General features: G+C 47.9%; 1 protein-coding gene across 1 annotated transcript in view; it reads left to right on the top strand.

Moving 5' to 3' along the window:
• Acss1 (acyl-CoA synthetase short chain family member 1) overlaps window positions 1–25088 on the top strand; it is a 51195-nt gene that overhangs the window by 8286 nt on the left and 17821 nt on the right. The window contains exons 2-5 of the mRNA XM_052723362.1: window positions 890–986; window positions 19116–19315; window positions 22328–22503; window positions 22838–22990. Of these exons, the coding sequence (XP_052579322.1) occupies window positions 890–986; window positions 19116–19315; window positions 22328–22503; window positions 22838–22990 (626 nt within the window). The remainder of the gene's footprint in view (window positions 1–889; window positions 987–19115; window positions 19316–22327; window positions 22504–22837; window positions 22991–25088) is intronic.

Below are 25088 nucleotides of genomic sequence, written 5' to 3'. Positions count from 1 at the left end.
TGCTGCATAAAGCAGCTCTTGGCTGTCTATTTGAGCCATTATAGGGAGACAGTGGAGGGCAGTGTGAGGGACCCTGGAGCTAGTCTGAGTCAAACTCCGATCTGTTACTGTGAGACCTTGGGCAGGCTGCTCAATCTCTGTACATTTCCCATCAGTGATGAGAAATACTGGTAGTGGGTCCTCAAGAGCGCTGTCTACATCCAGGCTCTGACTGTTATTGTTGCAATCCCAAGTGTCTCTTAGCTTCTGTGAGTAGGTTTGTCTTGTCTAAGTAACTTCAGCCCCAGTGTTCTCTTGGAAAAAGTTATGTGGCACTTGCCACAGTCCACCTCTGAAGATTGGAGGCCACTGGTGGAAACATGGTTGGGTAGAAGGGGCCACCGTGGGAACCAGCACAGGTTAGGCTCACCTTTAAAATCAAATAATCAGTGAACAGGATGTCAGCAGAACTGAGCCCACTAATCCTCAGGTTTTCCGTAAACCAGCCCACTGACCGTGTGTGTGTGTGTGTGTGTGTGTGTGTGTGTGTGTGTGTGTGTGTGTGTTCCCAGCAAGTCATGTGGGCTGAGCTTGGGCAACAGAGGGGGAGGGGAGCAGCACTTTCTTGAAAGGCATGTCCAGCTTAGCACCTATTATGCAAAGAGTCTTGGATGGTGATGCCTCATGCAGCCGGTGTGGGGACCCTTGGAGTGATGTGACTGCAAGGTCACCTTGCAGAACAGATCATGTTTGTATAGTGACTGTGTCCGTTTTTTTGCAGTAGTGGCAAGCACCCTTTCTGTGGGAGGAGAGCCTGCTCTGCAGGAATAGTAAGCCACAGCAGATCAAATCCTACTCTGCCCTCTTCTAAAGCATCCAGAATAACATCTGTTAACTTTTCTTTGCATAGTCAACTGCCTGGATCAGCATGTGCAGAAGTCCCCTGAGACCGTAGCTTTGATTTGGGAGAGAGATGAGCCTGGGACTGAAGTGAGGATCACTTACAGGTACTGTATGTCACCCAAGGGGGGACCTGGACCTTTCTGCAATTTGGTTTTGGGGAAAGTGCATGACCCCTGCTTTGACCATTAACACAAAAGTTTCCCAGTCTGGAAGGACTCTGGCTCTGTGTTTGCTTGGTGATACCTGATGTCTGAAGATTCTTGTAGCGATGTTAGGGGCTGGGGAGGCATTGGCTCAATTCTGCTGCCGTGTCTGGCTCAGGACATGGAATTACCTAAGCATTGGGAGATGTTTCAGCTTTGGGGATATTCTGTTATCCCAGGAAAAGGAGATGCAGACAAGGCAGGTTGTGGCAGGTATCAGAGCACACAGAATATCTGTCCAACAGAACCCTGGGCTGCAGTCACTCAGACAGACAAGGCAAACACAGGAGCTATGAGCTACCCGAGTCTGGATGTGAACAGCACCCTTGGAGCATTCATTACCAGTATCTCTTATCACTGATGTAAAATTCAAAGAGATGAAGTGGCCTGCCCAAGGTCAGTCACTTAGTAGCAGATCTTGATTTGATTCAGTTTAGCTCCAGGATCCCTCCACCATCCTGCCCTCCATTGTTATCTTGTAATGGTCTAAACATGAATCAAAGAACTACTCTACCATCAATACCAGCTACTGATAGTTCTCTATATACGTCATGATGGGGGTGGTGGGTGGGGGGATGACAACACAAGCTTTTTTAAACTTTTTTTAAAAGGCTGATGTTCTTTGATATTACTGTCTGGGCACCGAGTGTGAGAGTGTGAGGAAATACCAAGGTTTTAGAGGAAAGAGGGAACGTTCAGGGAAGTCTGGCTATAGACTGATGGTGATTTAGGTGGGTACACCCACATGGCTGGCTATCTGAAGCTGTTGCTTCTGGCTTGTCTTGCTCACAGATGCTGAGGTCCAGCAGGGAGGCTATTGCCTCTTCATTGATGTCTCATTAGCCGAGGATAGGTGTAACTCAGTGAGCATGCTTGCCTAGCAGATATGATACCTCAGGTTCTATCCCTAGCACTGAAAAAAAAAAATCTTTTTGGCTAAAGACACAATTTACCTTTATAGTGAGGCCTCTGGCCCACTATGTGTTCTGTGTCTTTTCCTCATCAGGTCTTCTGGGTATGATTTTTCTCCTCCAGGTAGCTTCAGGCTTTGCATGTCCAATCAGTCATCTAGCAAGTACTTGTTTCGTGCCTTTATATCAGTTACTACTGGTTAGAGTATGTTGCAATAACAACCAAAGCATGACAGAATATTCAGGCTGAATAGTGAGGGAAGGTCTCTTTGAGATGAAGCTGAGATTCAACTGATGAGCGAGAACACTGTGTCCTGGGGGCAGGGAGATGGTATGGTAGTTGGGACCTGGGAATGACAGGGACATAGAAGGAGTGTTCATAGAAACAGTTTCAGGTTAGGGTTCTGAGCATAACAGTTACTTGTGGACGCTTGGGTAACTTGGGGGCAACTGGATACTCATTTTCCATTTGCTTCTGGAGTTCTAGTTTTATTCCAGACCAAAATCAATCCTGGCATACAGTGCTCAGGCTGCCTTTCATAGAAAGCAAGGTGACTTAAAAATAGGTATTTTGATTATTTTTAAATTATGTATATGTAGCCAGAAGATTTTTTTGGTCTTGCCTGGTCTCGCAGCCACTCAGACCCAAATAAACAAACAGAGGCTTATATTAATTACCAACTATATGGCCATGGCCTATGGCTTAAGCTTCTTGCTAGCTAGCTCTTATAACTAAACTCAGCCCGTTTCTATTAATCTATATGTCACCATGTGTTCTGTGGCTTTACCTGTGTGCCATTACATGCTACTCCCTGGACAGCGGAATGGCGTTTCCTCCACCTCTTCCTTTCTCCTTTCACTATCTCTCTTGGATTTTCCTGCCTGGCTCTATCCTGCCCTGCCATAGGACAAATGGCTTTATTTATCAACCAATCAGAATAACGCATATTCACAGCATACAGAAAGACATCCCACAGCATGTATATATGTGTGTGTGGGTATGTGCATGAGAGTGCAGGTTCCCACAGAGTCCAAGAGAGGACACTGGATCCCTGGGAGTCAGAGGTAGAGGTGGTTATGGGCCACCTGATGTGGATGTCAGGAACTGGACTCTTATGCAGGAACAGTACCCGCTCTTAACCATGAGCCAACTCTCCAGCTCTGAGGTGACAGTTTCAATCTTCTGTAGCCCTTGGTGGTGCTACTGGCCCACTCACCCCTTCATCTACCCATCCCACCAGCCCTCAGGCATATTGTAGCCTTCAAGGCTAGAAGGCTGTGACATACTTTGACCCTCTCTCCCTTGCTGGGCTGAGCTCAGGACCTGTGTTGGTTTCTTTTCTCTGGTATCTGGCTTCAGCCTCCATGTGACCCACAGACCAACAACATCTTACTGTCAGGAGCCTGGAATCTACCAGACTGGATGAGGAGATTCCTAGATGGCTTCTGTACAGGTGATCTTGTGCGAATTGGCTAGTTCAGCAGCTTCTTAAGGACTTTGGGTCCACCTCCGTTTTCACGTCCACATACATCCTTCTAAAAAGGGGCTGAGGCAGCTGCTTGGGTACTGTCATTCATTAAAAGATGAACACCATGTGGGGCAGGCCAGAGGCACTAACTAAAAAGCTGGGGTCTTGCCCTGATGCTGCCTGAAAAACTGGTGCTTCCTTCCCTCCCCATCCCAGGTATGCTTAGAACTGCTGATAGGCAGGTCACTAGGAATGCCCTGTGGCCGGATGCAGCAGTATTTGGCAGTCTGTGAGCTGCTGAGATTTGTGGTTGGAAGTTAAAGGTAAACCACATGGAATGCTCAGGATTGCAGCCAGCTCATTAAAGTCAAGAGAGACTTAAGGTTGATGGGAATGAAGCAGCTCCCAGCTAGACAGACGAATTTCTGAGCACAAGTGAAGTGTTTACTAAGCTGCCCCTCTATAAACATGCAGGATTTGTCCAAAGTGCTTGGGTCGGTCTCTGATGGCTTAGAACTGGATGGCTGTGTCTGCCGTTAGGGCAAAGTGTTACATACACTCTGTAACTGCAGTGAGTGTGTAGAGGCGCCTAGTTAGCCCTTTCCTGGCCATTTTCGGTGTTTGACTTGCTGCTGATTGTCATGCCAGTAGACAGACAGACACACACGTACTTACCACATGCCCTCTGAAATAATGTGATTTCCTTCTAGATGCCCTGTGGGGTGGCACTGAGGGTAACTTAGGATAGTCACAAGCCCGGTAGAGTCAAAGGTCAAGTTCCAGATTCTTACTCACATTTTTTTTTTTTTAAATATATTTTGGTGTTCTTCTGCTAGGGATCAAATTCAGGACATTGGTTATACCAGGCAAGTGCCCTCCCACTGAGCTACACTATACCCCTGACCATTTAAAGAAACTCAACATGGCTAAGGATGGTGGTGCACACCTGTAATCCTAACACATAGGACAGGAAGCTGGAAGTTGGCAAGTGTGAGACCAGCCTGTGTTACCTGGAAAGCCTCTGTCTCAACACACACACACACACACACACACACACACACACACACACACACACACATCACCCCAAAACAATACACAAAGAAAACACAAGGGTTGGAGATACAGCTAAATGGTGGAGCAGTGGGTCCTGAACTGAATATCCACTACTGCAAAGAAAACAAGAGGGGAGTTGTTATAGGCAGTGGTGATGCTGATACGTTTTTCTGATTCCAGGAAGCTTGCAGGTGGCTCGGACAGCTGCATATAAACAGGACCTGGGAGTCTCATGTAGCTAGAGTTTTCCTGCCTTGCCCACAGTCAGGACAAATCTCTCTCACTCACCAGTTCCACAGCCGCTCAGACCCAACCAAGTAAACACAGAGACTTATATTGCTTACAAACTGTATGGCCATGGCAGCCTTCTTGCTAACTGTTCTTATAATCTTAGATTAATCCATTTCTATAAATCTATACCTTGCCACGTGGCTTGTGGCTTACCGGCATCTTCACATGCTGTTTGTCATCGTGGCGGCTGGCAGTGTCTCTGACTCATCCTTCCACTTCCCAGCTTTATTCTCCTCCTTGTCCCGCCTATACTTCCTGCCTGGCCACTGGCCAATCAGTGATTTATTTATTGACCAATCAGCAACACACTTGACATACAGACCATCCCACAGCACTCTCAGGTGACCTGTAGATAGAATCTCCCTGAATGGCACCAATGGCCTTTGTCATGTTTTTACGTCTGGTCCTCGTTGGTTCAAAATAGCCTCCTGGCTGATGGTCTGGCAAAGCTGTGTGGTCTCCCAGGGCACCACTTCCCTCTTGGTAAAATGGGGTGGTCAGTGCAGGGGAAATGACTTTACAGGGTCGGCCCAAGGATGCTGAGCTGAGCATAAGCGTCGGACTGCAAGATTCCCAGTCCAGTGATCGCTAGCTATGGTTATGATCAACAGCTGACCAGTGAGTATCGTTTAAAGCACCATGACAGAACTGCTTTAAAGACTATGATTTGATTAGATAAGAATAATAGTGCTAATTTTGATTATTTTCAACATTTGGTTATGAAAAACTTGAAGCAGTGCAGCCATCTACTAACTAACCTAGATTTTGCAGTTGTTTTGTGGTGTGGTATCTCTACCCCTTGTCTGGGTATCCACCCTGTTTTCTGGTGCCTTTCAAAGTGAGTTGTGGGTATCAGAACTGTATTAGCCGTTTATTTTTCATCACTACCAAATACATGACAAGAAGCAAAGGAGAGGAGGAGGGGCTTACTCTTAGCTCACAGTTTGAGGGCACACAGCCTGTCATGCTGGTGAAGGAACAGCAGTGGGCTGTTCTGTGGTGGCTGGAACACGAGACAGTCACATTGTGTGGAAGTCAAGAGGCAGAGAGAGAGAGTTCAGGAAGGAAGGAGGGCCAGACTATAACCCTTAGGACCTGCTCCCAAGTGACCCAGTTACTCCAGCAAGGCTCCACCTTCTAATGTTTCTAAACAGTACCAGTTGCTGAGAAACAAGTGTTCAAACATATGTGTCTCTGGGGGGATGTCACAGTCCCTCAGACCTGTTGAGTGCTCTCCTCCCAAGCTCTCCAACATGCATGTATCCTCATCAACCAGAGGATAGACAGTACGTGCTTATTTTTCTCTTTTGATATGAATTTTACTGGCAATGAACCAGTTTGCTGGATTTTGACCCATCCATGCAAATGCTATATAACTCAAATCTGTACTTTAAGTTACTGTGTTTGCTCCTTGTGGATTATTAGTTCTTCTGTCTAGCTCCCAAAATACTGTTGATCAGTTTTTTTTTTTTCTGACATAGTTTTTAATCCAACCCTACAGATAAGGAGGCAGACTCAGAGAGATGTTTCTTGTTTATGGGCAAATGCCTGGTGTGGGTGGGGAGCCACAGCTTGACCCTGCATCAGCAAGTTCAATGCCATGAACCCACATCAAGTGCTAAGGGCCACGTCAGCAGATGTTTCTGAGGCTTGGTGGATCCTGGGATGAAGCTTGTCAGAATGAGCCAAGTCAGCATCTGGTCTGGAATTTAGTTTGTCAGGAATGGACACCGATATGTTGTCTTCCTCAGGTGCCCAGGGCCTCTCACCACTGGGTCTAATGAGTTCTCTCAACAAGTGTATTTCTGAGGAATCTGATTCGGTGAACTAGCAACTCCTTTACCCAGTAATGTGGGGTTCAGCCCTGAATAACACCACCATCCTGGAAACTCACAAGAGTCACCACAGTGTGCCATGTGTGGAGGCAGACGGACACATGCACACACTCCCACTCACATACTTTTAAAATCAACCCCCACAGCCTGGGTTCAAATCTGCCTTATGCTTTGTGTGGGCTGTGCCACCATCTTGTGAGAAGACACACCCTGAATGACTTATTAGCCTTTGCCTGTGGGTAGACACGCCTGTGTCCTTCAGGAGCATGTATTCTGCACCCTGGCCTATAATAACCCACTTCACGTGGTCTTTTGTACGTGGCCATAAACTCAGAGCTGTGAGAAGGGAGACAGATGGAGCCAGTTCCCTGGCACACTCTGCCAGAGGGCACCTGAAGTTGGGGTCCAGCTTGGATGTCCTGTGCCCACCTCCCAGCAAGTAGGCTGTGGAACCACAGGGAAACGATAGGCCAAGTTCCCCTTACACTTGTGGATAGTGGTTGATGGAAACTATCAGGCAGGGCACGGATAATCTGGTCCTTCCTGAGGCAGGAGGCCAGACAGCACTTGGGCAGTCAGTGTCCCTTCTCACCCCCTGGGTGCCTCTCATATGACAACCCTAAACACCTCAGGTGGGCATTGCAGAGACTCCGGGTTCATGTGGAGAAGCCCCAGTGCTTTGTGGTAGGACTGACGAGGCTTTGGGCCTCTGCTTGCCTGGCTGGTGGGGCCCTCCCTGCTGTGCTTCAGCGTTTCAGCCCAGATTTCTAGGATGGGGAGGGCATAAGTCAGGGAACTGACTGAGGCCCTGCAGTCCACAAGCATGACCACAGGAGAGTCGCCAGGACTGAACCAACACATTTCTTCTCTTTGGCTCACTGCAGAGGTCTGACTTTGAACGAGAGCCCAGATGACAAACCCTAAGATCAGTTTTTCTTTTTAGTGTACAGAACAACGGGTTTCATTACGGCATTTTCTTAGATGTGCATCGCTAGGCTTTGCCCCTATTCACTGGCCCCTATCACCTCCCCTGTGCCCTTCTTCCATCTCATTGGTCCCCTTCTTTCTCCCATGGCCTCCCTCTTTGCTTTAATGGCCTACCTTGTAGCATTGGGGCCCATCCTTCAGTTCTGGCTTGATCTCTGAGAGGAGGGATTGGTTGACACCAGTACTCTTCAATGCTAGCTGTGGGATAGGAAGGTGGGGGCCTAACTAGCATTGTAAAATGGTGTAGGGAGCAGGGTCCAGTGGTCCAGCACCATGGGCCTGTGCCATGGTTTTCATGGTGCTGATGCTTGTGGTTCTATACCGGGCCATTGTAGTGGGTGGGACACACTCCTAGGAGGCAGCAGGGTCCACAGTTGTAGTGGGGCCATTAGGATGCTGCCTGCCTGCCTCCAAGGCCTCAGTGAGCATTGAGGGGAGGGTGTCCTTCTCGTATGCTGGACTGGGCATTGGGCATTACTGTAGAGAGCCACAGGGATGTGCAGAATGGGGTCCAGACTGTGTGTGTGTGTGTGGCTCCCCTTATCCAGGTGACAGGGCTGGCATATAGCACATACTGAAGTCAGGGTGGAGATGGGGGAATCTTTAGCTGGAGCCACCTCCCTAAGAGCCTATTTCTGTCTTGACCTAGAGTGTCTTCCAGTGTGACCAGAAGGGGCTGGTCTCGTTGGGTTGAAGTGATAGGAAACTGGAAGTCACTCCTTGGACATCAGCTGGGGAGGTTCTGGGAAGGCTTGGGTTGAGAGGCAGAGGAAGACAAACTTTTGAGGGGTCTGTAATCTTGTGCCAGGGTCTTCAGTGGGCCTGCTCCATGCTCTCATTTCTCCCCAGCTGGGTGTGACCCAGGACACATCACGCCTCTGACTCAATTTTCTCATCTGCAAAGTGGAATCATGCTTTTCTCCGACAGAGTTGAGTGCTGGGTGTGCCACATGTGATGGTCTATTTATTTTAAGTGTGTGTGTGTGTGTGTGTAAGTAAGTGTATGTATCTACACCATGTGTGCATGAGTCCATGGAAGTCATGAGGGCATTGAATCCCCTGGAGCTGGAGTTACAGTTAGTTGTGAGCTGCTATGTGGATACTGGGAATGGAACCTTGTTCCTCTGCAAGAGCAGTATGCAATCCTAACCTCTGAGCCAACTCTCTAGTCGTAATACACTGATTTTAAACCTTTCCTTAAGACCTTGGCTTCTTACATTAAAGCTGGAAGATTTTTTTTTTATCTTCTTATATATGACTACTGCTGCATTTCTTTGTCATTCATTTGGGCACATTAAGGGTCTCAGAAGTTTATGCTTTAGGTGGAAGGATCTTTGGACTGCTAAGAAGGTGTATTTATGTCTCAGGAATCCTCTTCGATGCAGCCTCTTTGAGGTTTCTCTGGGGCAAGCCTGACCAAGGTTCAGTGTGAAGAGCACACAGAAGCAAACACCTCCCTTGCCGCTGGGTCTCCACGCTGTCAGTCCCCTTCTGCTGTGCAAGAGCAGTTGGGGGTGGCCAGCTTGCAGGAGGTGGAAAAGCTTCTGCTGGGGGAGAGCAGAGGGACCCAGTTTCCGAGGGGAGGGGCATGGCCTCTGCCCTGCCTGAGAAGCCCGCCTGCGGTGGAGAACTTCCTTGTTCCTGTTTTGTGTTTTTCTTCCTTTTTCTGCAGCTCTATAGACTATAGCTTATGAATTAGCCCGACTGGCAGTTTTGCCGTGTGCAGCTGTGGCTTCCTGTGGCCCTGCCAGGAGGGTCCCCTTTAGGACAGCAGACTTGTGGTTCAGACAGATCTCTTGCTTTTCTAGAAATTTGAAACTGTTCCCCCTCCCACACTGCATTCTCTGTCCCTCTCTAGGGACATTTTTTTTTTCACCCGTCCGGCTCTTGCCTTCTTCTTGTGTGGGGGACGCAGCATGCCATGCTTAGGGTGCAGCCTTGGGAAGGTGAGGGCAGACTGTGAGGGTTCTGCCACCCAGCCCTCTGCCCTCCTGAAGTCTCTTATCGTCTCTTTTGTGTCCAGTCTCTAGCCTGTTGCTCTTCTCCGGTTGCTTGTACCCTGTGGTCTCTCCACCCCCGCTGTGGATGACCTCAGGTCACTATTCAAGGTTACAGCTCAGACTCCCAGAGAGCTTCTGGAGCTGGGAATTTCATACAGCTGGGAAAGTCATTATTAGGTTTGTGCTCAGCTTGGCCTCTGCAAGGCACAGAAAATTCTTCTTCTGGTGTCTGTTGCCTTTCACGGGGCAGTTCTGCAGCCCAGGGACGGCCTGCCGGTGTAGCTTAGTATTGGTTGTCAACTTGACAGGATCCAGGATTGCCTAGCAGACAAACCTCTGGGCTTGTCTGTAAGGGAGTTTGTAAAGTAGGTTAATCAAAGTGAGAAGACCCACTGTAACTGTAGGAGACACATTCCATAGGCTGGGAGGCCCAGACTGGATATAAAGAGAATGGGAGCTGAACACCACATTTATCTCTCTGCTTCCTGACTGCAGATGCCCTGTACCTCTAACTTCCTCTCGCTCCTGCCTTGTGCCCGTCCTGCTAGGACTGTCCTTGAACTGTAAGACAAAGCCCCCTCCTCCATCCTTGAGTTTCAGATATTTGACCACAGCAATGAGAGAAGTCATTAACATGCCGGCCACGCCCCCCAGTTAGCATCCTGTGTGCCTATAGTGTCCTGCTCACTGGCTGTCTTTCAGATTACCTGGAAGGAGGAGAAGCAAGCACTGAGGCCAGTTGGAGATGAGCAGAGTTAGTGGGAGACATCATAAAGACAGAGAGCTAGCCGGAGAAGAAATGGGAGGTTGGGGGAGGGCAAAGGTCAGATTGAGTGATAGAGCTGCTTGCCAGTCAGGAAGAATGGAGCTCAAAGTGTCAGGGCAGAAGTGGGCCTTGTCAGTTGGCTCTCTTAGAACAGAGGTCTCTGCCTGGCACTGCCGTGATTTGGCGAGGAGACATTTCACACCAACTAAGCCAGCTGAGCTTCCTCCGAGAAGCCTGGAGAAGAGATCTGGCTCTGTGGTTGGTGAAGTGGATGGTTTCATTGTTTTGTGTGAGGTTGTTGGAGTGTTGCCCACTGGTGCCAGTGGAGATGCTTTTGTGGGATTGCAAGGAAGGCTTGAGTCCACGGAAAGGGTACCAGACCTGGTGAGGTTTCCAGCCTTCATGGACTAGTGCCTCTCAGCAGGAATGAGCTGCTTGACCAAAGTGACAGGACTACCCAAGGGAACCGTGTTAGTGTGCTCTCTGCCCTTGAACCTATGTCCCGAAGTGCAGTGGGTCCAACCTCTCAGAGTCTACAGAACTCCCTGTTATCTGGAAGCCAGGGTGAGAAGGCGTGTGGCCAGGAAAAGGAGTTGACATGGCTGGAATAAAAAGAGGCATGCAGCTGCTCTTCCCTACCTCCCAGATACTAAATAGAGAGTAGGACATGATTGACAGTTTCTTATGAAGGGAAAATACAAATCTTAGTTTACATTAATTTTAAAGACATCCTCAGGGAGGTCGGAGGGCACAGGCTGTTTCCAGGGCTGCCTGCTGCAGCAAGGCAAGTTTGCTTGAGTTCCCATGCTATTGAGTCCATGCTTAGCTTTCAACACCTTGTTTAGGGAGTCATAGTGGAGGTTTGCAACCGGCCAGATTCACAGTGAGAGGCGAGATTCACACTGTGAGCACTGGCACATGCTGCGAGCCTGTTTTCCCAAGAAAGCTGGTTTTTGAACCCTTGCCAGCGTGACAGGGTCACTGGAACTGCCTCTCCTTCTCACAGTAAAATGCTTCACCAAGCTGCTCCAAGAGGCAGGGAAAGCACCCAGCCTGTGCCTCCTAAGGAGGCATCCTGGTGACGGTGTCGGCTAGAATGAATCTTTCCCAGAGATCATTCTCTAAGTGTCAAACTGCAGTGTTCTGTGGACTCACAGGAAAGCCTCAAAAAGAGAATGGCTCCCAGCTTGTGTCTAGTCTGGAATTTTCTGTGGGAAATCACTTGGCTTCTCTGTTTTGCCACATGGGCTTGTGCAGAGTGAGTGCAGGAAATCCACCAGGTGGCTCCGGGCATGGAATAGGACCTGAGAAATGCCTCATGGCTTGCTTATTTGTTTGTTTGTTTATTTTCACAGGGAAAGTGAATTTTTTTTTTTTTTTTTTTTTTTTTTGGTTTTTCGAGACAGGGTTTCTCTGTGTAGCTTTGCGCCTTTCCTGGGACTCGCTTTGGAGACCAGGCTGGCCTCGAACTCACAGAGATCCGCCTGGCTCTGCCTCCCGAGTGCTGGGATTAAAGGCGTGCGCCACCACCGCCCGGCAAAAGTGAATGTTTTAAGAAGGGTAGTAGCTACATTCATTTTCATGTCTCACCAGGAAAAGGACTCCCTGTGTGGCTTTGGAGCAGTAAACATGTCTGCAGGCCAGGGTGAAGTGTCCTGCCCGGGCCAGCTGTTTTTGCTGGCTAGCACGCTGGGATTCTACCAGCTCACTGGGCCTGGAGCCTGTGGGAGCCTTCCGAGTGCTTACTGCTTTGGCACTTGCCTGCTCTAGGGTGTGAGCTGAGCTTTGTGCCCGGGAGAGAACTTCTTTTCCGGAGACAAGAGGTGGGCCAAAGGGAAATCAGGCGTTAATAAGGAGAGTCTTTCTCAGATCTGACTAGTTACTTCTATCCTGCAGGGGTGTATTTTTGGCCGACAGACTTCTGGCTTTGGTCAGGAATGTGGATTTGACCTGGACATGGCTTGGGCAACACCAGGGGCAGAAGGTGTTGAGTATGGTGTTCTTCTCCTCCCCTAAGACCTCTTCTCCAATCTGTTCATGCAAAGGAAAAGGCTTCATTTCACTTCCAAGTTAGTGGACTTTCATCCATTCTTTTGCTACTTTCCCTGTTTTCAAAAAGGTTAATTTTTAAATTATGCACATTGTGTGTATCTCTGTGTATGTATGTGCACATAAGTGGAGGTGCCCAGAGAGTCAAGAGCTTTGGATCCCCCCTGGAACTGGGGTCACAGGCTGTTGTAAGCTGTCCGGTGCAGGTAGTAGGAACTTGGGTTCTCTGCAAGAGCAGTGTGCTCTTTTAACTGCTGAGCTATCTCTCCAGTCCCTTACTTCCCTTTTGAACAAGTCAGCCTCTGGCTCTCTTGTAGACGAATTTCTAAATGGTCTAACTAAATAAAAAACAGGGAGCCAAAGATAGGGGTGAAAGCCTTAGAGATCAGGGAAATAGGAATAGCCACCAGCTAACCTTACCTCAGCAGGCCACAGCATCCAAAGTGAGCTACTTCCTGTTTACCCGCGCCTTTATTGCCTTCCTGTTCTGCCCTCTCATTGGCTCTTAGCCCAGCTACCTCACTTCCTTGTCACTGCCTGTCTGTACAGACCTCCAGGTCTCTGTGGTTGGTATTGTGATTAAAGGCGTGTGTCACCATGCTTGGCTCTGTTCCCTAGTATGGCCTTGAACACACAGAGACCCTGCCTGCCAAGTGATCTGATTAAGGGCGTGTGCTACCACTGCCTGACTTTTGTGTTTACTTAACATGGCTTGATATTTCCTCTGATCTCCAGGCAAACTTTATTTATTAACATAGAAATAAAATATCACCACATTTCAGCACAAATAAAATGTCACCACACTCCCTTCCCTCCCCATCTCCTGTGCTGGGGATGGAACTCAGGGACCCATGCATGCTGAGCTATTCTCTCAGACCGGTCCTCTTTAAAACAAGCCGGGGCGGTGGTGGCACACGCCTTTAATCCCAGCACTCGGGAGGCAGAGCCAGGCAGATCTCTGTGGGTTCAAGGCCAGCCTGGTCTACAAAGTGAGTTCCAGGAAAGGCGCAAAGCTACACAGAGAAACCCTGCCTCGAAAAACAAAAAAACAAAACAAAATAAATATATTTTAAAAAGCAAACTAACTCAAGGGGATAGTAATAACATTAACATGGCTGATGGGGGAAATCACGGTTTTGGGGAAACTTTATATTAGAAAGAAAAGTTATTGTGATCCTGGGGTTTAAGAGAAGAGCTGTCTAAGTCAGACTTGGGTTTACATCCTGCCCCAGTTAATTGGGGTGAATAACTTTGAGGGAAATGTGGCTTAGTTTTCATGTGTCTCAGTTTCCTCATATATAAGGACTACCTTTGGACCTCCAGCCCACAAATAATGGCCCAGAGACTTATTCATTATGGAAGCTTGGCTTTAGCTTAGGCTTTTCCCCAACTGGCTCTTATAACTTAATTAACCCATATTTTTTAAACCTACATTCTACCACACGGCTTGGTTACGTCTTCTTAGTACGGCACATCTGACTTGCTCCAAATCTGCTGCCTAAATTGCACACTTAGATTCCTCCTCCCAGTTTCTCTCTCTGCCCGGAAGTCCCGCCTATTCTCTCCTGCCTAACTATTGGCTGTTCAGCTTTTTCTTACACCAATCACAGCAACACATCTTCACACAGTGTATAAATCTCCCACAACACTCGTATGGAGGACTAGAGCTCGTAGATTGGTGTTCAGGTCTTGGCTGCCCTGCCACCCCATCCCACCACCACCCTGAGAGACCCGTCTGTTGACAGTACCGTGTGCAGCCTGTGGCACTAAAACGCGGTAGACCCTTTAAGAAGTCAAGTCCACTGGGAGGTCTTTGGGTCACTGTGGGCATGCTCTTGAAGGAGATATTGGGACTTTGGTGTGCCCCCACCTCCCCTCTCCCCTCTCTCCCTGTCACCCTGAGGTGAGAAGATTTCACTGCATACTCTCACCATGATGTCCTGAGCCTCCACTACAGGTCCAAAGCAGTAGAAATAACGATGAAATAATAAATTAGTAAAACCATGAGCCCAAAACAAACCTTTTCTTTTATTAAAGTGATTCGCTCAGGTATTTTGTTTCAGTGACAGAAAGCTGTTGCAAAAGTCCTTCCATCTGAAGGATTCGGAACCATCTTGGGTGCAGGGCACTCTACAGTTGTTAGTTACTGCTGTTGTAAGAGGAGGGAGATGAGAATTTGTGAAAAGGAACCAGCCACTTTAGGCTGGGGCGTTAAGAGGTGATGGGCCTGAAGGTGGCTGTGGCTGGCCTAGGGAGAAGGCTGCCTGTGCTCACAGTGGGAAGCAAGTGTGGCTGGAGGAGGAGGGTGGCTGGTGGTTGCACAGATGGTACAGGGTGGGCATACCTTCCCCTAGGCTTCTTCAAACCCCAGGCCCCAGTGAGTGCCCAGAGGGCAGCAGCTGTATTTGTGGGTGATCCTGTACCCTTCTTAAGGTCATCAGAGAATTAAGGTTGTAGATCAGTGGTAGAATGCTTGCCTAGAATGTGTAAGGTGCTGGCTTCTATCCCGAGAACAGTCTAAAAATGTATCTTTTAAAAAGTCTGTCTCAATGAATAAAGTTTTATTTAGCTGTGTGTGTAGGTCAGTGATAGAGTGATTGCCTTACATGTGTGAGGTCCTGGATGCAATACCCATGTAGAAAAAGAAAAGGCAGTTAAGGAGCTGTTTGTATTCACACTCTTTCCTACCTCTTAGCTTATTTTCTGTAATGATTATAGCCGCCGTCTATGAAATACCTTTAAAGATGCCTGGGGCGTCATAGTTGGGGCCTACAGTTCCTTTAGTGGTGCACTCTTTTATAAGGTCATTTTATTCCAAAGTGTGGGGAGCCTAGTGAGATCTTGTTATATGTATTATAGGTATTAGCTTCTCTTGGGTAGATACGTCTACCACGGCAGATGGGCAAAGCAACAGTTCCACCCAGTAAGTTAATCAGAGTTCCTTACAGAAGCCTGGGAGAGGGGCTAGTTACAGCCCCCACCCCCAAACAGTTGCGTGACTGAAGAGTGCCACTCTGGCATGGATGACTACTTTCCAACCTCTTTACACTTCGAGCACCCCTGAGATCACAAGCAGCTGGAGCAGACTTGCTGGGAAGGGGTGGTGGTGCAGGAGGGAGTGGCTGGAGTCTCTGGTGAGGGTCTGACACCATCCCCTTCTATAAGAAAGCAGCAGAGCCAGGTCTTGATAGGGTGGCCTGCAGGTATTCACAGCTGTTCCAGTTAGCAGGGCAATGGCAGCTATGCTCAGGGGACATTGCTCCACAACAGATCCTCATCTTTGCTCAGACACGACTGTGTGTCCAGGGAAACACCCTTCTGGGGGCTAAAGGCTGAGGTCAGTGCCTTCACCAGAGTGTAGCACACCGCAGGGAAAGTACATGTGTTTTCTGAGAGAATCTAGAAAACCTAGCTGGAGTGGCCCAGGTTGACTTGAAGTCCTGGTATCACTCCCAGCCACCCAGGTATTGTCTCATGGGATCCCCTGATTGTGTCTTAGGCTTTCACTGGCAAACAGCAGCAGCTTTGGGAGTTTTCCATGTTGAAGTATGGTGCTTAATATTTTCGTCAAGGCTCTGTGCTAAAGGTCACGGTCATAGCAGCTCACGATGGCATACTTGGTTTATAAGCCTGTCCAGCCCATTTCTGTGGCTTCCATTCTCTGAGGGTTGTAAGCAGCCGAGTGAGTGGATTTCATCACTATAAAATCAGAAACTGTCCCCAGGGCTGGTTCCTCAAGATAGGATGCAGTCTTGTCACATTCTGCATCGCTAAAACTGCACTGAAGGGAATCCTAGAGTCTAGAGATTGTAGCAGAGTCCTTCTGTGTTTGCTTAGGTCATGGAGTTGGCCCTCCAAGGCTTGAGGGTAGAGAGATTATGCCAGTGGGCTGCAGGGGTGTGGTTCATTGCCTTGGACCTGTGTGGCTCCCATTTTATGTTCACTTGCTGTACTCATTTATATATTCATTTAATAAATATTTTCCTGAGTGTCTTTTATGACCTCACTTTATTATAAATGCTGAGCAGAAGGCAATGAGTATGACTCAAAGCTCTGTCTAGGCAGACCTTGTACTCTATGGGACAGGCAGATACTAAAGAGGATGAGATTTTCAGCTGGTGTTTATTTTATGATCTTGGAAAGCCAGAGTCAGTGTGGGAAATGGACAAACCATCCATTGTGAATTTGTTGTTTCCTAAACACAACACACACCAGTCAATATCTTCCTTCCTTGGGCTAACATCAGGAAATGACTAGGAGGGAAAGAATCTTTCAATATCGGTCATGAAAGAAAAAAAAAATAACCAGCTTTGAGCTGGGCTTGGTGGTGGCACACACTTGTAATTCTAGCACACATGAGGTGAGACAGGAGGTGGAGAGTTCCAGGCCAGCCTAGGCTATATCAAGAGTTTCTGGTTAGCCTGGGCTATGAGATCCTATCTCATAGCAATGACAACACCACCACCCAAAAATGAGTAGGTAAATACAACTCCTTCTTCTCTGGACTCTCTTTCTCGCTGTTTCCTGTTTAGAGCTCATCTCAGACTCTCAGGCTGGGGGTGGAGGGTGCACTTACACTGTGTGACGTTAGGCAAGTGTCAGGCTGATCACAGAACTTGTAGTAGGGTTGCGTCTGCTATAGGAAGGTCTTGCTATAAGGACAGGCCACAGTCCTTCTTTCTTTAAACTGCTGCCTCAGGGCAAAGGCTGTGTTTCAATACCAGTGGTCAGTGGGCATGGCACTCGAGACTCCATCTCCCTCAGCACTGCCCAGGGCATAAGCTCTAGAGCTGGTGGGAAGGGCCCTGATTTCTTCATGCATCTGATCATAGCTTTTTTTTTTTTTTTTTTTTTTTTTTTTAGCACCGGGCAGGCTTCTTAGAGGAGTAGGAGTGATTCTGGGCCCTAGATTCTGTGGCTTTGGCCTTGGAGCGTTTTTTTTATTGTTAACTTAGGGAAAGGGTAGGCAAAGTACCGCTGAATGGCGCCTTTGTCCTCTTTAAAGCTTCAGGGAGAAAAGATGGAAGCCCTCAAGGGGCACTGGGCTGAGCTGGGCAGGAGTGGCCAGCAGCTGAGCCAATAGCAGGCCGGACGGGCATCAGGCGCACTCGGGTGCCTTTGCAGAACAGCTTCAGAAGAAACAAAGGACTCCTTGAACTCTGCCTGAGATGGGGGCTGCATTTTCACTCTGCTGTCGTTTCCCAGGGGCCTCTCGTTGAGATTAGCCTTTCTTGAAGCCCCGTGGATAGGGAATTGTGCTTTTCATGGGCTTTGAGGGGCTTGAAGCAAGGTTCCCCCGTGGGCCTGCTTGCAGGCCTGGCTCTGCCTTATTTGGAGCATCTTGGTGCAATTCAGAGGTCAGGAGTGTGGCCAGGAAAAGGGGGTCTTTGTTCTCCCACTTACTCTAGCCTTCTGAGTTAGTTTTTTTGTTGTAATTAATTAATTAATTATTGATTATCAGTTAATTGTTGTAAATAATTAATTAATATCAAACAATGCACAGAAAAAGAGGGAAAATGGGTATCCATTTTCCACGTCCAAGTTTGATGAGAAAAGGTGTTAGAACAGCCAGACACACACTTCTGCCCTCTGCTCTGCTTTTCTCCTCTTCTGCCTCCACCGTGGGGCAGCTTTCCTATTCTATACTCCTGAGTTTTTTTTTTCTTCCTTCATTCCTTCCTTCCTTCCTTCCTTCCTTCCTTCCTTCCTTCCTTCCTTCCTTCCTTCCTTCCTCCCTCCCTTCATTCCTTCCTTCCTTCCTTCCTTCCTCCCCTTCTTTCTTCCTTTGGTTTTTCGAGACAAGGTTTCTCTGTGTAGCCCTGGCTGTTCTGGAATGAACTCTGTAGACCAGGCTAGCCTTGAACTCACAGAGATCTGCCTGCCTCGGCCTCCCGAGTGCTGGGATTAAAGGTGTGCACCGCCACTCGGCTGCTCCTGGTTTTCTTGGAATTCAGTATCATGCAGGGACTATGATTAGCCAAGGGTTATGATTATGAAAGAATCGTTAGTTAACTCTGAGCCAACCCAACTTCTTATCTTTTGATTAGCTGGCTAAATGTTGTGACCTGGTGAGGACTCTTATATCATGTGGATGTAGGTGTGTGTGTGTGTGTGTGTGTGTGTGTGTGTGTGTGTGTCTGTGTGTGTGTGTGTGTGTGTGTGTGTGTGTGTCTGTGTGTCTGTGTGCCTGTTTGTTGCCAGTCTGTCATTTATGCCCAGTCAGTGCTGGGCACAGATCTCTGCCTGTCAACTCTGCCCAGGGGGTTAGAGGCAGGGTGGTCATCTTTCTGTTGATTTCTCTTCCCAGTCACTATGGCTTCACATTTGGTACCTGTCCCACCAAGGTCTAAGCACTTGACTAGAAGTGTTTCTTGGTGCTTTGGCTTCTGTTGATATAGAAAACTGGGACCCTCCTTTTCTCTTGCCAGAAGACTTTCTTTAAAACCTGCCTTGGCCTTTTTTTTTTTTTAAGCCAACATTCTTAGAAGTCTTGGGAACATGACCTCTCAGAAACCAAAATGACTGTCTTGCCATGCTGCAAACCCACCTGCTCTCCTTCTGCACTGGGCTGGGACACAGTGCCTGTAGTCTGTGACTTGTCCCACTCTGCATTGTGTTGCATTGTGGCTCTTCCTTGTCCCTAATGGCCTTCTCTTCTCTATGCTGCAGGGAGCTTCTGGAGACCACGTGCCGCCTGGCCAACACCCTGAAGAGGCATGGAGTGCACCGAGGGGACCGTGTGGCCATATACATGCCTGTGTCCCCACTGGCTGTGGCGGCAATGCTGGCCTGTGCCAGGATTGGAGCTATCCACACAGTGGTATTTGCTGGCTTTAGTGCAGAGTCCTTGGCTGGGAGGATCAATGATGGTGAGCATGGGTGGGCATGGGAGGAGCTCAGAAGTCCCTAGGCCTTGTGTATCATGAGCCAACATACTCCCACCCATGATTCATTAGACAGTCTTCTCACTGGTCTTGAACTTGAAATTTACTAGCTTCAGTCTCTTGGGCTAGGATTATAGGTGAACAACATTTTGCCCATCAAACACAACTGAAATTTTCATTTTATTCTTATGTTCTGTAAGTTTATTGAATGCTTATTAACTTTCATAGTTTTCAAATAGATTTCCTACCTACAGTCTATGTCTTCCGTGGGTAGAGACAGCGTTACTTCTTCCTTTCCACTCTTGATGGTTTTCATTTAGTTCTCCAGTGACACTGGTTGGAAGTCCTGTGACCATGTTGACTAGTGATGGGGTAAGCTGGCATGCTCATCTGGGTCCTGATCGCAGAGGGAATGCGTTGGTTTTTTCAGTCTGAATATGCTGTCAGCCATGGCGTTGCCTGGATGCTCTTTATCAGGTTGAGGACATTTCATCGGATTCCTCCTTTATTGTTTCGTGTTTCTAGCATGAAAGGTGTTGGATTTATCAGATGCTTTCCCTGCACTCGTTGAAACATAGGTTTTTCCTGTATTCTGTTAATATCGTGTATGACATTGTTGGGTTCTGTTTGCTGAGTTGTCCTCGCTTTCCTGTGGGCAAACCCTACTTGCTGTGGGCTACAGTCTTGTTACTAATAGCACTGAGGGGTTCTGCAACATTGTTCAGGAGGGATGTTTATTCACCTACAGTTTTCTTTTAGTGATTTTGTCTGACACTGGCATCAAAATAATGCCGTCCTCATAAAATGAAATCGGAAATATAACTTCCTGCCGTTTTTAAAAGAACTGGAGAAGGATTGGTGCTGGTTGACTAGGACTCCATCTGTCCAAGGTGCAAGGTCTTCTTGTTTTTTTTTTTTTGAGAGAGTGTTTCTCTATGTAGCTTTGAAGCCCTTCCTGAAACTCACTTCTATAGCCCAGGCTGGCCTCGAACTCACAGAGATCCGCCACCTATGCCACCCGAGTGCTGGGATTTAAGGTGTGTGCCACCACCCCCCAGCTTGCAGTCTTCTTAAATGTCAATTCTTCATTTGCCAGTGCACCTGCCTGATCCTGGTCTTTTCTTTATGAAGGGGTTACTATTGTCTCCCTCCTTTTGTTTTTTGAGTTAGGGTCTTACTATGTAGCTCTGGCTGTCCTGGACCTCACTATGTAGACCAGGCTGGCCTCAACTCTCAAAGATCAGCCTGCCTCTTCCTCCTGACTGCTGGTATTAAAGGTGTGTGCCACTATGCCTTACTATGATTCCCTTTTAATTAGGAAACAGACACAGAGAATTAAATGAATTTACCCCAAATCACACAGCTGATAAGTGGGAGAACTGGGGTTTTCCGTAAGAGCTGATGCTATAGCGTTTAGCGGGCTGCTCCTGTCCCTCCTGCTGCTGTAACTGTAGTGACTGAGTTTGTCAGCTAGGAGTCTCTGAGGATGAGGACTGTAGTATATGGTTACGTGGTGGGAACTGGGGAAGCTCCCAGAACTTGGGGACCTCTGAATGAACAGTACGGGAGTGCAGAGGTTGGCTGGTTATGAGGCTCAGGAAGGCCCCTCCTGCAACAATTCTTCAGGATTGTCCACTAAGAAGAAACTGTGCCTTCAGTCATCTAGGAGCTGACCCGGGAGGCACCATTGATGGTAGGCCATGGGGCTGGGAAAAGGAGTCCAGATTGGACCCCAGAGCTCCCCTCACAGGAGGAAATGGACAGCAGTGTATGGCTCAGGATCAGATTTAAGGCCCTAGGATATTAGTTATTTTTTGTATCATTGTAACTAAATACCTGATAAAAAAAAACACCTTAAGTGGGGAAGGGCTTATTTGGGGTTAGGGTTTTGGAGAGTTCAGTCCATTTTGTTTGGCTCCACTGATTCTGTGCCCACAGTGAGGGGGAATATTATGCTGGTGGGACCGTCAAGCAGAGGCTGCTCACCTCATAGTAGACAGAAAACAGAGAAGAGACTCTGTGTGTGTGTGTGTGTGTGTGTGTGTGTGTGTGTGTGTGTGTGTGTGTGACAACCTTCAGCTGCATGCCCCAAGCAACCCACTTACTGTAGCTAGGTTCCACCTCCTAAAGTTTCTAGAACCTCTCAAAATATCACCACCAGCTTGGGAACCTGGGGGAGACACTTGAAATTCAATCCTTAACACCCAAGAGTATGGAGAACTCCTGCAGGTAGTACCACTGCCGAGACTCCTACACAGGACAGACTGAAAATTAATCCACACATGGGAGTCTGTTTGTTGGGTTAGCCCCTTAAGGTAGTGTGAAGGCTAGTCTCTCAGAACCATAGTGTCTCTCACACTCTGCCCCGGGCCTCAGCTAGCTTGGTTGTAGAAGTGTGGACTTCCAGGGAGAGTGCTGAGCCAAGCCTGGCTGGGTCTTTGAAGAGAGGGAGGGATGTGACAGGGGGATGCTCCCCTGAAGGCAAGGCTGGGCTACAACTCCTGGCACCCACCTGGAGGCAGGGACTCTATTCTCCAGACAGCAAAGGGCTTTGGCCTACAGAAGTCACTGGCAGGACTGGCTATGTGGAAGCCTTGGGATTTGGTCTTCATCTCTTGGTGTTTCTCTGCCCCGGGGGTTACACTAGGCAGTGTGACCATTCCTTACTTGGGGCAAGCTCCTGGGACAGGTGAGAGGGTAAAAGCCTGCCTGGGAAACTGTCTTTATGTTGTTAACTTGAGGAAGAACAGTTTAGTCTCAAAAAAATTTGTTTCTGGTTCTTTCCCACTCCCCCCCCCCCCCCCGAGTTGAGGAAAGACAGGGCACTTCTATGTGACACCCCGAGCTTTCACAGCAAGCAGACCTTACATTTTCTGTGGGTTCTTTTACTGGATTGGATTTCCTCTGTCATACTCCTAGACCTGGAATATCCAGCTACAAGTCAGGCCGGGCTGTGAGGGTCTACACTGATCAGACAGTCTGTGTTGTGTTCCTTAGCCAAGTGCAAGGTTGTTATCACCTTCAACCAAGGACTCCGGGGAGGGCGTGTAGTGGAACTGAAGAAAATAGTGGATGAAGCTGTGAAGAGTTGCCCAACAGTCCAGCATGTCCTGGTGGCTCACAGGACAGACGCCAAGGTCCACATGGGGAATCTGGACATTCCCCTTGAGCAGGTTGGTTTACCTCATGTGGTACAGTGTGAGGAGAGATTATTATTAGATCACCCGGGTCTGGGAATTGTTAGACTCCTAGTCTGGATTTTCTAGATGTGCCCCTCCAGCTTCCTCCCTGCCCCCTGCAGTGGGAATGGAGCCCAGCATTTTGCATATGCTAAGTAGGAGCTCAAACACCAAGCTATATCACTAGCCTCAATCTGTCTTTTCGAGTCTTTGCATTTGAAAATGACATAAAATGTAAACTTTGAGAGTCTTGACTTCAGCTAGGGAAATGGTACTCTCCAGGGGCCTAATGGAGGGGAGTGGCTAAATGTGCTTCTGTCCCTTCCAGGAAATGGCCAAAGAGGCCCCTGTGTGTGCCCCTGAAAGCATGAGCAGTGAAGACATGCTCTTCATGCTCTACACCTCTGGGAGCACCGGCTCACCCAAGGGACTCGTTCATACGCAGGCGGGCTATCTACTGTATGCTGCCATGACGCACAAGGTAGGAACCCAGGGGAAAAGGGTGAAGGATGGCCCCTGCTGTGCCTCTGGCAGATTCTGGGTAGGGCAAGGAGGAACCACAATGATGGCTAGAATTCTTGCAGCCACAGCTTGTGGTACTGATGTTTGCTTGTAGCACGCTTATGAGCAGGCTGTGGTGAACTATGGCGCAGTAGAGTGGGTGTGTGAAAGAGAGAGAAGAGCCAGGGTACATCTGAGCTTGCAGTGGCCCAACAGCCCCTCTATCCTGCTCCAGGTCCTTCTGCTGGTGGTGTGGGGGATGGAGTCCATGGAGGCTCCCTTTCATTTCTGACTTCATGAGCTCCTTACACATGTACCTTACAGCTGCGTTGTAAAGAGAAAGGATATAAACAGCAGGAACTCACCAGGGCTGGGGTGGTGGAATACGTGCTTAGTGTGCACAAAGCACTGGCTTCCAGCTGCAGGACTGCAGAAAACCAAAGCCAAGCCAAACGCAGCCCTGTCTTGGTGTAAAAATGAATGCATGCACTATTATATGTTAAAATACTTACTTTTCTTCTACTCAGAAGTTCATAGTTTATCCTTTCCTTCTGATTTTTACTTTTTGTTTGTTTATTTCATTAGAATTTTTTTTTTATACAATACAGTTTGATCATGTTTTTCCCCTCCCCTAAGTCTTACCAGGTCTTCCCCACCTCCCTAACCAAACTTTCCGTTTCTCTCTTTCAAAAAAAGAAACAAAAACAAACTCCCCCAAACAAAAACAAAAACAAGTATAACACCAATAAGACAAAAAAAAAATACAAAAACAAAATGAAAAATCCACAAAAATATCATTGAGTCCATATTATCTTTGTCAATCATGCCTGGGTATGGGCCCTGCCCTGGAGTATGGTTGATATACTCAGTGATATACACTCTTGGACAAAACTGATTTTCCCTTTGCCAGTGAGTATCAGTTGCAGATAACTTCTTTGTTAGGAGTGAGAGACCCTGTGGTGGTTTGAATAGGAATGGCCTCCATAGACGTATATGTTTGAATAGTTGGTCCATAGGGAGTGGCCCCATTAGGAGGTGTGGCCTTGTTGGAGTAGATGTGGCTTTGTTTGAGGAAGGGTGTCACTAGGGGTAGATTTGAGGTCACAGAAGCCCAAGCCAGTTCTCTTCCTGCTGCCTGCAGATCCAGATGTAGAACTCTCAGCTACCTCTCCAGCACCATGTCTGCCTACATGCCACTATGCTTCCCGCCATGACAATAATGGACTAAGCCTCTGAAACTGTAAGTCAGCCCCAATTAAATGCTTTCCTTTATCAGAGTTGCTGTGGTCATGGTGTCTCTTCACAGCAATAAAACCGTAACTAAGCCAGACCCTGTGTCTTCTTTTCCTCCCAGTGCTGGGAACCTATGCAGGCCTTGCGCATGCTGCCATAGTCTGTGAGTTCATATTAGCACCAGCCTTGTTTCTGGAAGACACTGTCTCCTTGGAGTCATCTGTCCCCTCTGGCTTTTACAATCTTTGTTTTGTTTTGTTTTTTTAAGATAGAATCTTACTCAGTGGCCCAGACTGATCTCAAACTTGTGTCATCCTCCTGCTTCAGCTTCCCAAGAGCTGGGCTTATAGGCTTGTATTAGCAAGCCTGGCTTCCCACTGATCCTAAAAATGAAAAGGAAAAAATTTTAGTTGCTAAAACAATTGAGGATTCAAAAGTAAAAATAGAATTAAGAACACATTTATAAAGAAATTTGAAATATTAAGTGGAAATTGCACAACAGTGGGCCACCCTTCAGGCATGTGAAACGACAGATCATGCTTTTATTCCAATAAGTGTGTATAGAAAGTGTTGATGGGTAGACAACTGTGATTTAACATGGGTTGCTGGTTGCCTCGGGGAGTAGCTGACACTTCCCAGCTAGGAGTGAGTTTCTAGGTTCCATTGGTGGACAGGATGCTCTATTCCTAAAAGTAAACTCACCTACAACTAGTAGCAACAGTAAAGGGAACAATATGGCCGTGAAACCCATGTCTCTGTGAGCAGGGCTTAGACACTGTTCTGGCTGGTAGCAACTTTCCTTGGCCTGGTCTCTTCTATCATGAGGCCAGAGTTCCAGCCAAGCT

Source organism: Peromyscus californicus, unplaced genomic scaffold (genome assembly GCF_007827085.1).
Source record: "Peromyscus californicus insignis strain IS unplaced genomic scaffold, ASM782708v3 Scaffold_7__1_contigs__length_154581171, whole genome shotgun sequence".
NCBI lineage: Eukaryota > Metazoa > Chordata > Mammalia > Rodentia > Cricetidae > Peromyscus > Peromyscus californicus.
This window is presented reverse-complemented; position numbering and strand designations above follow the sequence as displayed.